Source organism: Danaus plexippus, chromosome 30 (genome assembly GCF_018135715.1).
Source record: "Danaus plexippus chromosome 30, MEX_DaPlex, whole genome shotgun sequence".
NCBI lineage: Eukaryota > Metazoa > Arthropoda > Insecta > Lepidoptera > Nymphalidae > Danaus > Danaus plexippus.
Window position 1 is genome coordinate 2,262,225 of NC_083557.1, and position 15,093 is coordinate 2,277,317.

Here is a 15,093-nt window from a genome sequence, read left to right on the forward strand (position 1 = left end):
ATACCATTGATAATATATTTTAAATAAACATTTCAAATATTACGTATGATATAAATAAGGTGTGCCACCTTAAATAAACAAAGAAGTTAATCTTATATGTTCCTTTAATCGCTTTAATTTTTATGTTCAAATTAATTTTAAAATGTTCGTACTTAAAACAATATTTTATATACATTTAAATTACATTTTAAATTAGAAAACCGTACTTCACGCTTATTGCAGCGTTGCCTAGAACTCTTCTGTACGACACTAAAATATGTGACAGATCACAGAATTTCATTCTAGTCTGGAGTTAAGGAACTAAACCGAATAGTGACACTGATGAATTAAATTGTGGAAAGCTATTTACAAAGAAATGCAATCTTTCTTTTTAATATATAAAAATATAATACTTATACTTAATTGCTTTGCGACAACACCATTAGGTTTGTGTCATAATATAAATAGAACAACACTTGAAATTTGAAGTTTATAGTGGAATAAAAATTTCGTGTTAGTAAACAAAATTTGTTGGCGTTTTGAACAATGAATGTAAATAGCTTTTTATCACCCCGTCTTATGGCTGGAGCCGCGATCGTGGGGCTTGTTGGAGCAGCTGGAGTATTTATATATGAACAGGTTTATGCCGAGAAACGAAGAGCTATGCTTGGTAAGCAAAAGTATTATGTTACGGTAACACGTTATATAATGTATATTAAATATCTATTTAATACGAGTAAGACCAGTATGTGTCTGCTACACATGGTAATAAAACAATTTAAATTAGAACAATGGAAATATTAAATGCTCACTTGTGTTTTGTAAGTTATATATAAAGTTTTCTCTATTAAAAAATTTCAGTTGGTGAAGTAGCGAGGCTGGATAAGCAGGTAGCTGCCATAAGGTCGGAAATAGAAGCTCTTAGAGAAATACAGAAGGAAACGTAAGTACATCAAAAAGTAACATAGAGACGAAACCTCTCAGCATTGCATGGGTCAACCATGCAGGTGTCGGGTCCATCACATTGCAGAGAGAGGATGTTCAACAGTGCCCAGGACTTGCGACCCAGGTGTAGGATTAAAGGGCCCCTAACTAACGCGAGATAAACTGTCACCACTACCGTCCAACCCCCTCTCTGCCAAATAATATTGTTTCTTTGCGTAGTTTACTTACATAGTTTCTGAACACTGAGCTTCTAAAGTTATAATATAATTTAAACTCACGATTGTATCTAAAAAATCTATGTTCTATCTGTTATATATATGTATTGTGCTGAGTGATGAGACAGTCACTAAATTTAATATATATATATATATATGTGTATAAATTATTATCATATACCTATTTTATACAGAGCAAGTATAATATATAAGACTCACTAATGACATATTATCAGTAATTTTAAAAAATGTACTTGATAAAGTAAAACTATGACAAAAAAAAACCATATAGTTAGCACATTATTATTTTTTTATGTTATGTATTTATAATAGTAATTTGCATACAAGTAAGGTATCCAGTACTTTACTTGGTTCCAGGAGTCTCCGGAGAGCTCGTCCCAAGCCGAGGGTCAAACGAGAAGCTGCCCCAGCGGCGGGAGACGTCACCGACTCGGAATACTTCACAGATTGTCAATCTTTAGTAGGTATGTAGAAGAATTTATCGATTATTATTCAAAATTATTCTAATTTGAATTTATAATTTTTTACGGCAATATTTTTTTATATCTTTAAATAGTTTTTATTTAAATTAGTTAAATATTTGATAGTAAAGAAACTACTATTATTGGTGATTTCAAGCTGTAATATATGTTAAGGGTGCAATGGATTAAAATAGTAGTAAAATTCATGCTAAATTAAGTTAAATAGCTTGTTTTATTTAAATATAGCATAATTTTCAGTGTTACCACATTAATTCTAATTCGGTTTTATTTTTAAATGGAAGTATTTTTTTCAATAGGATTAAATCAATATATACATGTACATATATATTGTTGTTTTTTTATCTGTACATCCCTTCCAGGCACAGATATAGAAATGGATAGTGAGGAATTTTACGACGTGCCATCAGACGACGACACGCTGAGAGAGACGCGGAATGGGAACGACACGATCGCCGACGACGACGTACGTTGACAATGACAGTGACGTTTGTTCACAGAATAAATACGATATTTCATTATTACATCGAAGGGTTCATTAAAAATTGTATAATTATGCATAAATATCTTTATATATATATATATATATATATACTTCTACTGTACGTATTTCACTCCTCGTAAACGACTGGACCGATTTGAATGATTTTTTTTGTATGCATTTTATAATGTAAAGGCTGCGACCTAGGCTACTTACTATATATATTGTTTAAACACTATACATTGCTCTATGATGTGCACGCGGATTTTGTCGTGAGCAAGAACTATATATATATATATATTTTTAATATTTTTTTTCAGAATTCGTTAATAGCCGATGACACAAAATCAAAAACCAGTTCGTAGCTATGGTGTACTTATGTGAGGTAAGTAGTTCAACACCAATTTAAAACTTAAGCTTGATACACACTATAACACAATATGTTATATAAAAATAAAATTATTAATCGATTACTTTTATTAGTGTGCACCAGGCTTTATTATTTGTATATATATATTAAATGCATAGTTTTAATTAATTCGTATTTTTAATATATTTCAGGTGCGCAGTCAAATTGGGGTTAGTAGGTTTAGTCTTAGAAGTACCGCTTGGGATTCAGAATGGATTGGCATTTATAATAAAATACAATAAAAAGGACTCAGGAAATATGTTTGTCTCGAATTATAAATGACAATAATATATATGTTGACATTATTTTTGGTTTAAATTATATATATATAGTATGGGTTATCTGTGGCCTTACAACGAGTCTGCACCGTTACTATATACGAAGCGTTTCAAGTTTTTCGTACAATGTGCGGAGATTGTTGAATGAGGAGTTGTAAATGCATGTCGCGGTGCCAACTCGGTGTAAGTCGACGGTCGTTTCTTGTTAATGAAATTATATTATTTTGTATGGAATCATTTGTATCTTGTTATAAATTTTTATTGTTTAATACGCTTATCACGAGTTCGCATCGCCAAACTAAATACGGATAGTTGATAGTTTTTTTTTTATTTCTAAATGTTCGTCACGTATCAACTGACGGTATCACCGTATTCATGAAAAACTATAAACTCTCCGTATTCATTGTGACAATGCGAACTCGTTACAAGAGCTCAGTTAATGTCTATCAGTGACGTCACACGCTTAGCTATTATGACGTCATAGCGATTCAATTCCATCGACAGCTATAATTCCAAAAAAGAAAAAATAATAATTTTATTACGATTATTCCATTATTTGTAAGTCTATTTAATTATTGAATGATGTTTAAAATTAAATTTTCGTCTTATATATATTTTTTGACATTAACGTAATATAAAATAGGTTTTACCAATTTTCTGTCATAATAACGGTAGGTGGTGAAAGATTAGACTGAGGCAATTTTGTTAAACTTTGAAACTGTAGTTATTATATATATATTACTTTAATCCTGGATTACTAAACTATTTTGCGAGTGACGTTGTTACTTAACATTCGTAAAAAAAATCGACATTTAAATAAAACGGAAACATTACCGAACATGAATTTGAACTGCTTTAGACATTACAATGACATTTGTTGCGTTTCAAAAATAATATGTATTTTTTTACTCCACACAGTTTGGACGCATCTGTGTTCACACCCTGTATATGCCTCTTACATTTCATGCAAAAGTTAATTTTCATACACATACACACACACACACACACATATATATATATATATATATATATAACAAGTTTCACGTTCATTTAAAACTCACTCACGCTGACAAACACTTTAATTTTCAGGAATCATGATTTTTCCATTGTAATTCTTACCGCAGTTCGGTAATCTAGGCTTAAAGAGTTTGCATTTATCATAGTATCCTTGACTGTTATAATCTGTATGTAAAATATGTTATCTGTGTAACAATTGACATATGCATTTAAATCTGACGTATAACTTCACGCAGCCCGCTCCAGTGTACCGAACGCGCTCGCGGCCGCTCAAGTGTTTAAAATATATAAATCTCCATTATTATAGCCTATAAAAATTGTGGGTAATGTTTGTTAATAAAATATTTTCAATGTATTTGGACTTTTAATGTAAAACTTTATATATATATCATTTTTATTGTATTATAGCAGCTCTTTATTTAATTTATTTAAATATATATATATAAAAGTCGTGGTGGCCTGGAGGTTAAAAGGCCCGCCTTTCATACGTGAGGGCGCGGGTTCGAAACCTGGCAAGTACCAATGTGATCTTTTCCGAATCATATATACTTTCTAAGAGTATTTCGACACCACTGACGGACGATAAGGAAAGCATCGTGAGGAAACCTGGTCTTATAATATCAAATTATCAGATTGAAATCGCCAACCCGTCTTGAGCAAGCGTGGCGATTAATGCTCTAACCTTGACCATGTGAGAAGAGACCTTTGCTCAGCAGGGGGCTTCGACAGGCTGATGATGATATATATATATACATAAATATATGTATATACTAACACCGCTTGAGAATAAATGAAACATAGTTAGTGGACACATTTTATTGAAGACATTAAACTATCTACTTAGTGTATAAGTTGTTCTTATAAATAATAATACTGTGTAACATATATTAAAATAATGTTGACAATTAACGTATTATAAAGTTAGACAAAATCATATCTCATTATATATATATGAATATAAACTATTTAAATAATTCTCAACATTAAAATTGTATATAAAATATAGGCCCGAGCTACGAGGTGTGTGAAAATTCACATGATATAGGCGCAGACAAACTGACAAAACAACTGATAATATATATATGTATATATATAGCTATATTAATTTTTTTTATTAAGATTATATTCATTTTTATATATCTCAATGAAAATAATAAAATTACATCGTATATGAGACGGGATGTCATCAGCTGTTTTTATTTGTACTATAATTGAGGTACGCTTTAGATTTACCTAAACAAAAGTTATTCAAATAAAAATTTAAATAAGCACCTTTGTATTAAATATATATATATATATGTAATATAAACTACTGACATTTAAGTTAAAAACATATAACACTCACAGATTACATTAAAATGACAAAGCGAGGTACATTAATTTTGCTATCTGTGTTGTCTAAATCTAAGACGAAGCTAACACCGTCCCTTATATCATAGCAATAGTTATTTTTATTCATATTTTTAAATATATAGTGCCTTTATTTGTATATAGCCCAAGTGAGTAGTACTTAGACCTGGTTTTGCTTGGTTGATTATTAATTTTTAATATGTTTTCTGCAGAAATCCTTTGTCCGTCAATGACTTTGATATGTAAGCCGACATTTTATAATTAGGCATCTTAAATTTTTTGATAAAATATACTTTTGTTAACAGTTTAAAGTCACAAACGGATCACAGACAAAAAAATAATATTTTAACATGTCTAAAAGTTTTCAAATCTTTATGTGAGTACCATAAATATAAATATGGACAATTTTTTCTCTATGGGCCTCACATCAGAGACACAAGATAAGTTTTAGAGATTATCAGAAACAAAATATGTTAAATTCTAGACATTTATATAAATAAAAAATATTTATACATTTAATGAAAATTCTACTTATACATAAAAAAATATTATGTTTTCTAAAAAATGCACGGTCCTTAATATTTAATTCTTTCTGTTACTTTTTGATCGTACTTATAAAAAAAGCAGTTTCCGAACTGTGAGAGAATAAAAAAAAAACCTTATTCACAAGTAGAGAAAGGTTTTCATGATTTCTTTATAATGTATATATATATAAAGATCTGTACCGTTAACATTATATTGGGCTGAATACGTTGGAACTGTCGGTTTTAACGTTTAATGACGTCATCAGTGTATAGTCATCCCAAAGTAACTTCATCCATGTCAGTAGTACATTCCTTTGCGCAAATGTTATAGTCCGTGACGTATCGTTCTCGTAATGTGTACTGTCGGTGTGGCTTACACACCCTGTATAGTGTATACAACTGGTATAATCTATACAGTCGGTGCAGTGTATGTCTTTATGTGGTATATCTACTGAACGTTCCTGAGTCGTGGCGCTGGGTCCGGGTCTGGGGGCGGAGGCCTATCCCGGACCTCTCCCGGGAGACAGGTCTCCACCATAGCCTCCAGGCAATACACGAACAATTCGCTGTTCTCCGCTGTACATTGATTCTATGAACATTAAGTGTAATGTTATAATATATATATATATTACTCGTGAGTTTTCCTGATATAACCGGAAACTGAGTGCGGCCATAACTCATCCTACTTCCGCTTCCTCTATACCAATCAAAGTGAGCTTGTTTATATGTAAGGTGATATCATTGTACATGTCTCCAGTTTATGCGTGACCTTACCTTAGTGAACGGCCCCGCGAACCTCCACAGACCGCCGAAGCCACAGGACTGCATGTAGTGTAACTGTTGCTGGCTAGCGTCCTCGGACGCTATCATGTTCTGGATATTGAATATATATATATATATATGTAAAAATTTCACTTAACATAATATAAAGCGACAATGAAGTAAAGCCTTTTGATTGTTTTATTCAAGAAACCAAATACATATGTGATGTAGTTTTAGAAATCAAATCGCCGACCCATCCAGTTACCGTCCACTGTAAATGTTGCCTCACCTGTATTATACTCTGCACAGCGCTGAGTATGACCTGGTCGTGGCAGTGCATCAGCACGTGGTTGATCTTCATGTCCAGGAGGCTGTGACTGTGGATGAACAGTGAGCTGGTTTGTACGGGGATGTATACTGAACTAGCTTATGCCGGCGATTTCGCCTGGACGTTTGTGTTGGGTCACGGGAAACTTAGATTTTGTATTAAAAAAAATAAATCCACCCACAGCGCCATCTAGCATATTTTTTAAGACATTTTATTAATCTCTGAGTTCGCTAGATGAAAGGTTAATAATTGATGATAAACTAATGAATTATGTCTTTACATCACTTACATGACTGGGAAAACTTTTGGGAACACCACGGAACCCTCCGCCAGGTACTGATACAGGATCCTGATCTCATCCTCGTCTGAAACCAAGCAACAACTAAGAGTTCAACTATCTGATGTAGCAGAACTAACGATTTTAGTAGAATTAATGATTTTAGTATGTATTAATACTACTTGACATTAAAATAGTAATTTACAACAAAACCTACATCCACTCATATAATATCTTAATGGCTATTATTACTCCCACAATAATAGTTTATCCCAAAATCAGGAACGTATAGAAAATTCCAAATACCTGTGGTATATTTCACGAGCGTAGCCAGTACAGTCAGCACCAAAGCTTGTGTCGTGAAGTCACTCAGAACCGATGGATCCAGGAGCGAGTTCCGAGATGAATCCTTATCCGACTGACGGATTGTTTGTAAAGATCGATGTTTATATAAAAAGACATATTGTTTAGAAAAAATTAAATAATTTTTGAAATTTATTGCGTGTAAAATCATACATGGGCCCTATTTTCTAATTAACTTATTCCTACTTTGGAATAAAAATTTCTTGTATCATTTTTACTCAAAATATGGGCAAATTCAAACCTGGCATGTTCTAGGACTATCGTAATTAGTTTGATGTTTGTGTATTTTTAGGATCCAAGTGGGTTTTTGGATGAAAACTATTTATGTACCTTAGAGGAGTGTTCTGAATAGTCACAATCTCCGGATCGAGCGGAGGGCGGGCGCTCCGCCTCGTCTGCGGGGGTGTTCCGCCCCTCGGCCTCCGCCACCTGATGAAAATGTATACCTTAAAATCCAACTATACTCTACTTATGTATAAAGGTAATATTTCTTTATATTCTTTCACACATTACGAAAGTTCTTTGCGACAGTTGTTCTTGTTAGCAAATACGTTCCTTACGCCTACAACTTGAAAATAAAGGAAAAATTCTCAATATCACGAGCACCGCGATTATTGTACGACACATTTACTTAGTTTACAACAATTATCTTGTTTCGCTGGACGTTAATACTACATGGAGAGCATTCACTCACATCGAGTCCGCTGTCAGCGTCAGTGATGTCTCTTTCTGCGGAGCCGTGTTGAACGCTATGAGCTCTCCCTTCACCGTCCTGTACATATGTTTGTCTGTGTGTTCATACATACGATACACATAATATTTACCAGCCAGAGGCAGCGCGGTTAGGCGAGAGGTTGACAAATGTCACCTAACATAACTATCAATACAGATGACAATAAAGTATTAAACAAATATTTTTTGTGTCGCCATTGCGTATATCTCAATACAGATAACATATTTATATTTTTTCGCGCGTAACCCCGCTACCTCTTACATCTGAGCGTGTCCTGTTGCTTTATTTACAGTGTGTTGGCTGTGACTCGGTGCTGTTAGTATAATTTAAGAATTTTCTGGTTTATTTATTTATGATTTTTATAAAACGTGACTATTTTGTATAAATGCTGTTCGTCTTTATCTGTGGTTAAAAACAACTGGTTGTTAAAAAAATGTGTTTGTTTATATCAAAAAAATGTCTATTATAATTAATACTAATTTAAAAAAAAATCTCTAAAAATTTCTAAATTTCTAATACTATCATTTGGACTATATCTCTCCATTCTATTTGACTATTTCTAGGAAAAATATCAAATACGTGAAGAAGCTTTTTATGGGAGTCTCTGGGGCGTATCGCTATTGGTTCTAAGGTGGACTTTTATGGACATACGCTAAGGTTAAGATTAGGTTTAAGCGAAGCGACATATTTTTTTTTTTTTTTTTGCTATTAAAACTTATTCATTCTTAGTAAAAAACAAATTAAACATACATTTCATATAATATAACTATTTTTTTTTTGTGTTTGAGTTTCATTCGTTGTGCAAACAATTCCGGAGCTGGGAGGTAGTTAAGAAAAACATTTGTAGGTAAAGCTGATTTTTAACATCCCCTTTGTATGTACAAGTAGTACATTTATATGCAATCATAATATGTACACATCAAACTATAAGGATTCGTGCTGTCTTTACCACAGGCTGCTGGGGATACACACGTTTATGTGTTACCGAGTAACAAACATACAGACACACAAACTTTTCTTTTTTTACGAACTATACAATGTACCCTGGGTGGTCTTATAGTGTCTTTGGACGTCGGCACGGAGAAGGATCTCTGTGTCTTGAAACGCATCCTGGCTGACTGTCATGCGGCAAGCGGTTAACATGCGTGACGTCATCAAAGCATAACAGTCGGTTAGGGGAAAAGCGGTAATTGTGTTTAACACGTTTAACAACATGAATACGAACGATTCCAAAACGACGCATGAAATGTGACAACATGGTTAGTACTGGAAAGAAGAATAGTTATAGAGGCGCGAGGAAGACGCGGCGGCTCAGTCATTAGACTGGCGGCAAGGTATTCGCGGATTCAATTTTTTTTTTTTATTCAAAACATCAAATTTAACATCTTCCTCGGACCGGAGAAAGTAAGAACAGAATACAGAATAATAATAGTACAATAAAATACAAACATACAGTCATTCGTGACTCATATCAACTCAGTGCTTACCGATAGTGAAAATTATATAAAGGTATACATAATATTTAAAACCTCTATTATATATATATATAAGCCACTTTTAGGTGTGACTGTATGTACGTATGTTACAATAACCAGTCTAAACGAATTCAAACAGACCTCGAGCCGGTCACCTTCAATACACAAGTAATTTAAACAAACTTATGACTATATAATGTCAGTTTAGTCGTCTGCCGTGTCACCGAATGTTTGCATTACCTGATGTGCGACAGACGGCAGGTGCGGGCTGTGACTGCCGCTGGAGTGGGGAGATTTACCTGAAACATACAAAAAATATAATTTAAATAGGAACTTGGTTGTGACATCACAGACGCGGGTTCGAGCGCTGTTCGTGAACATGATTTTTTTCATTAACTATTATAAAAAAAAATCATGTATTTTGTTCGAGAGTTGCTCAACATTAAAACCTTAATGGTAGGGGCTAACAATAATATTAACAGTATCTATTAAGATATATAATATTATGGTCGGGAAATATTTTATAAATTTTTTATCACATGCAAACTTCGTATATAAAAACACAAATCCAATCAAAACGGGTTCAGTAATTTCTGCTGGTGACGACGCCGTTTATGTTACTTAAACAATTAACGCTATAGAAGTGAAAATTTAAACGGAGACTTGTAGAAATACTTTTGTTTACAGTTGGATTAAGTTAAATAGAAGATATAGGAAAATAACATAAGTGATATATCCGCAGTCTCTTTCTCGTCTCTCATTCTATCTCCATCTATCTCCACATATCTATCTCTAGCTCACCAGTGCTGTGTTCTTCTGTTTTCCGCCTACCGCTACAGGAGTGAGTTGTTGGCTGTATCAGCATCGAGGACTGTAGACATACAAACACACATCCCCAAATTAATGTTTATATTAAAAATTTCATAAATTTACTAGAAACACAGAAATTATTTTCAATTATATATATATATATATATATATATATATATATATATATATATATATATATATATATATTTTCTCCAACTAACCTGAGGATGATCCGATGATGGACAGTAATGGTCACAGTTGTCAGGAAGCCACTTGGGGAGAGAGTGCTTGACGTGACAACGAGAACGAACCTCCTCAGACACACACACCAGCGCTGGGGCAACATAACACACAACACTGTCAGGACAATCACATCTATACGAAGGAATACTTATGGTCTATGACCATAGACATGTACCCGACCTTCTCTGACTTCACAGAATCAATTTATATCGATCAGAGACAATCATTAAGGTAGATACCGTTTTTATATGTAATCTTATTTATGAGGAAAAGGTTAAAAAAAATTGTCCTCCAAGTTTTTAGTATATGGGACGTACATACGTACATACAGATTAGTTTAAAGTATGTATTTCTGTATACCCGTAAGGTATGCGACAGTGCGATGTGTCAGTTGAAACTTGTCCCTGTTAGGTCTAGCGGCGAGCGCTAGCAGAGCTGCCAGCACCCTGCAAGTCCTGGAGACAGTTCCAGCTGCTGGATGACGGAAGCCCTTCAACAGGTGTCCGACCAGGGCGAAGTGGAAGTTAGAACGGAAACTGGAATGACAGACACACATACATTAATAATATTAAATAATAATTACTTCATATATATATTTTATAATAGAATTTGTACAATTAACTATATATATATAAATCCCTTATTTTGGTTCTAGAACATAGTTTTTTTACAACCTGAGCCCCACAGCATGGTCCAATTGTTTGAAATGCCACTCCAGAGGCTCTCTCGTCTCCATCATAACTTGCTCCAAAGTCTGCGAAATAATTTGTCACAAATAATTATCTCAGATACTATATTATACATTTGACTGATCGTTGCCAACGAAACAAGATAACTTTTGTAAACAATTAACCGTATCAGAATCATTTAACTTTTCCTATCAGTCTAGAGTACCTTATTATCAAAGGCTCCTTGCGAGTCGAGTGTGTGGAGGTTCTGCTCCATGAGCGCCAACCCAGCTGCGTAGAGCGCGGTCTCGTCTAGCTGAAGTACTGACAGTGACACCCAGAATAAGGCTGCGTGGATTGGAGACTCCTGGAATAGGTTATATAATATATATATATGCCTCTTCTCAGATGGAGAAGGTTAGAGCATTAATCACCACGCTTGCTCAGGACGGATTGGCGATTTCAGACTTAGAATTAAAAATTACAAGACCAGGTTTCCTCATGATGTTTTCCTTCACCGTCCGTCAGTGGTGTCTAAATACTCTTAGAAAGTACATATGACTCGGAAAAGATCACATTGGTACTTGTCAGGTTTCGAACCCTCATGCACGAGAGGCGGGCCTTTAACCTCCAGGCCACCACAATATACTGATATTATTATATTTTATACATTACTTGGTGTATAGAAAAACTATGAGCGTTGTGTTATTATTATTATTGAATTAAAATATATTGACTCCCTGTAACCATGGACCCGGCACCCGCACCGAAAATCCATGGCATGATGAGAGGTTACGTCTCTTAAGCGACCACTTTTCGTAGCACTTAGGCACTTACATACGCAAAACTTATCCCCACTCCGCCAAAACCTCGCCAAGTTACATGCGACAACTACAACATATAAATTGATATTTATCATTGTCTTTTAGAGTATCATTATATATTTTTACCGGATGCAGTAACGGCTGTAGCCTGGTGAGACACATGATGAGAGCCTCCAGCAGCGCCAGGTCGTTGAACACCTCTAAAGCCTTCACCAATATCCTCAGTAACTGCTTCATGTCGTCGTCCGTCACGTTTTTACCTGGAAGATTGATTAGATTAGATGTCATAGATAAATCTAGATAGAATGACATATAATTTAATATTTTTTTCTTATGAACAAAAGTAATAATTATAATGAAAAATTGCTATTGCGTCAATCAATTAATTTTTTAGTAAATTTTTACTATCGTTTATGGACATGTTCGACTTAAAGGAATTTTACTATAAGCCAAGTTTTTCCAAGTATTGCCAGCATCTAAATATCGAAAGTGTTGTCATATAGAATTGTTAGTATATTTTGTGTGTGGATGGCAACAAAAAGAAAATTCACTCACTAATACAACCGAATACTATGAGGGCTCGAGGTTGCAGCGCAGGGTTGAAGCAAAACGCAAAGCTTTTAGCCAAAGACGTCCTGGAAAATATGATTCGTTAGTTTGTTTGGCCGTTTGTTACAACATACCACAAAAACCTCCATACAGATTTACAGAAATTCGTTTGAATTTTTTAGGATATCTTTAATTAATTCTTTTAACACACATCAGACAAAAGAGTTCCATTTTATTTTTTCTATATACAAAATAGGAAACCACTTTTTGCTGTACATTATTGGCGTTGGCCGGTATGATTAATGAAATTTTAACCTTATTACAAAGACTTAAGGTCTTAATTCGTTTTTAATTTTATTTAAAACTTTTATATATATATATATATAGACAATAAAAATATAAAAAAGCCAATCAGATCATTGATAACGTTATACCAATATACAGCGTTTTCTTGATAACATGACAGTCTTCATAGAAAATATTATCATATAGAGAGAATATTAAAAATAGTTCCGTAGAGAATTATTTAATATTAATTAGTTTGTTGAAAAATATGTAGATGGAATTAATTGACCGATTGTAAAAAAAGCGGTGTACCATGTATCGAGCCAGTCGCAGTCGGGTATGTCCCTCATGCAGGCCTCCATAATCTCGAGCAGGGCGTCGGCGATGGTTTCCAACGACTGCAGGGGCAGACGCTCCCGCTCGGCCTGCGGGCCCGCGGCGCAGCCCGAGGCTACCGTGCACTCCGAGTACGAATGTTCCGAGTACCTGAGAACAGATTATATTCCGCATAGAAGTATATTTTGTACCGAGATAATGAACCAAATTCTAATGTTACAGCGGGATCGAACCCGGGACTTCTAACGTGACATTCCAGTCGCTTTTCAAACTAATCTATCGTGCCGAGTCGGATTTGTACATTAATATATATATTATCTAACCAGTCTCCTATATGCCTGTGCGGACTCCTGAAGGCCGTGACCGCTGCAGACTTGACCTTGGATATGCCGAACATCTGGTAGAATTTAGGCAGAGCGAACTCATCCAGCGACAGCATCAACACACGCTGGGTGTCCTCTGGGAACATACATTGAGTATAATACTAGCTTTAGTATGCGACTTCGTCTTCAACTATCGGTAGGTTTATAGCAGCGAGATTTGTATGAAGAATATAGGAGGTAACAATCTATGGATTGAGGCATTTTGTCCATCACGTGACGTCAGAATACGACTATAGTGACGTCATCCGGGAACCACGAGATATTTCAGGAGGGACCATAGCCTATACGTTACTGTAATGTCTAAGCTATAGGTTTTGAGCTTAAGAGCAACAAACAAAGATACGTGTTTGTGTTTCTCGTACAGTATATTGTAGTCAACTGGAAATATTAATGTAATAATTTTATATATTTTTTTTTAATTTTTTAGTCTCTTTTAATTTAAACCAATAAACTGCTATTAGTTACACATTAAAAATATGACCTTCCGATTGAAAAATTTTGGTCCATGTGAGCATTAGTTGAAGCAAAAAAAATAATTAAAAATTTTTCTCTCGAAGTGTGGAATCTGCCTTACAAGGGATTTCTCTATGAATATTTTTTTTTGGTTGTCGTAATATTCTCTTAGTTATGATCATATACGTATATATACGTAGAGTTAAAATGTATCTATGAAATATGTATAGATTGAATTGTGAGAGCATATGACTTGCGGTTTCTATCTCGTCGGTGGGTGTTCATGTTTTTGTATAGGTACGTGTCCGTGAATGTGTGTGTGTTTGTGTCGACTCACCGGAGAAGCTGGGCGAGTTGCAGGTGCAGAGCGAGTGTATGATATTGATGACGAGGCCGTGAGTGGCCGCCCTCATCGACACCGAGCCGGAGTACACGAGGAACGACACCGTGTGGAACAAGTACGGCAGGTGACGGATCACGTCCAGGCAGTTGTTGAACGACAGCATCAGCTGGGGACACACACGTAGAGACAACGAGCTGGAGGTGACGTCACGTAGAGTAGGCGGAGAAAGAGACAGCTAGCTACAGGTGACGCCACATAGAGTGGATGGAGAAAGAGACAACTGGCTACAGGTGACGCCACATAGAGTGGATGGAGAAAGAGACAACTGGCTACAGGTGACGCCACATAGAGTGGATGGAGAAAGAGACAACTGGCTACAGGTGACGTCACATAGAGTGGATGGAGAAAGAGACAACTGGCTACAGGTGACGTCACATAGAGTGGATGGAGACAGAGACTACTAGCTACAAGTGACGTCACGAAGAGTAGATGGAGACTGAGACCTGTCTGGAAGTGACGTCACATACATAGAGTCACTTTCAGTTAGGACTGGAAATTCACTA

At 35.0% G+C, this 15,093-nt stretch overlaps 2 protein-coding genes across 5 annotated transcripts in view; one reads left to right on the forward strand and one right to left on the reverse strand.

Annotated features, from left to right (window-relative positions):
- The first annotated feature begins 264 nt into the window (after nt 1-264).
- Nucleotides 265-4,179, forward strand: LOC116776642 (uncharacterized). 2 transcript variants are annotated; one of them, XM_032669883.2, is made up of 6 exons: nt 265-649; nt 841-922; nt 1,518-1,624; nt 2,002-2,105; nt 2,441-2,505; nt 2,682-4,179. In XM_032669883.2, the coding sequence occupies exons 1-5, from the start codon at nt 526-528 to the stop codon at nt 2,483-2,485; spliced, it is 462 nt and encodes a 153-aa protein (XP_032525774.2). In that variant the 5' UTR covers nt 265-525; the 3' UTR covers nt 2,486-2,505; nt 2,682-4,179. The 2 variants fall into 2 exon arrangements, with proteins under 2 accessions (XP_032525774.2, XP_032525772.2); XM_032669881.2 differs by having other exon boundaries at nt 268-649; nt 1,488-1,624.
- A 446-nt stretch (nt 4,180-4,625) lies between these two features.
- The window catches only part of LOC116776502 (neurofibromin), a 42,090-nt gene continuing 31,622 nt past the window's right edge, over nt 4,626-15,093 (reverse strand). For 2 of the 3 annotated variants that reach the window (XM_061525548.1, XM_061525547.1), the window contains 19 exons: nt 14,525-14,696; nt 13,675-13,810; nt 13,328-13,501; nt 12,737-12,816; nt 12,308-12,441; nt 11,584-11,724; nt 11,364-11,443; nt 11,050-11,225; nt 10,668-10,780; nt 10,438-10,507; nt 9,877-9,935; nt 9,205-9,279; nt 8,123-8,200; nt 7,759-7,857; nt 7,372-7,483; nt 7,078-7,153; nt 6,750-6,837; nt 6,473-6,571; nt 4,626-6,287 (listed from right to left, as the gene is read on the reverse strand). In XM_061525548.1, the coding sequence (XP_061381532.1) occupies nt 6,147-6,287; nt 6,473-6,571; nt 6,750-6,837; nt 7,078-7,153; nt 7,372-7,483; nt 7,759-7,857; nt 8,123-8,200; nt 9,205-9,279; nt 9,877-9,935; nt 10,438-10,507; nt 10,668-10,780; nt 11,050-11,225; nt 11,364-11,443; nt 11,584-11,724; nt 12,308-12,441; nt 12,737-12,816; nt 13,328-13,501; nt 13,675-13,810; nt 14,525-14,696 (2,103 nt within the window). In that variant the 3' untranslated portion in view covers nt 4,626-6,146. The remainder of the gene's footprint in view (nt 6,288-6,472; nt 6,572-6,749; nt 6,838-7,077; nt 7,154-7,371; nt 7,484-7,758; nt 7,858-8,122; nt 8,201-9,204; nt 9,280-9,876; nt 9,936-10,437; nt 10,508-10,667; nt 10,781-11,049; nt 11,226-11,363; nt 11,444-11,583; nt 11,725-12,307; nt 12,442-12,736; nt 12,817-13,327; nt 13,502-13,674; nt 13,811-14,524; nt 14,697-15,093) is intronic. The other variant, XM_061525549.1, reaches the window with a different exon arrangement.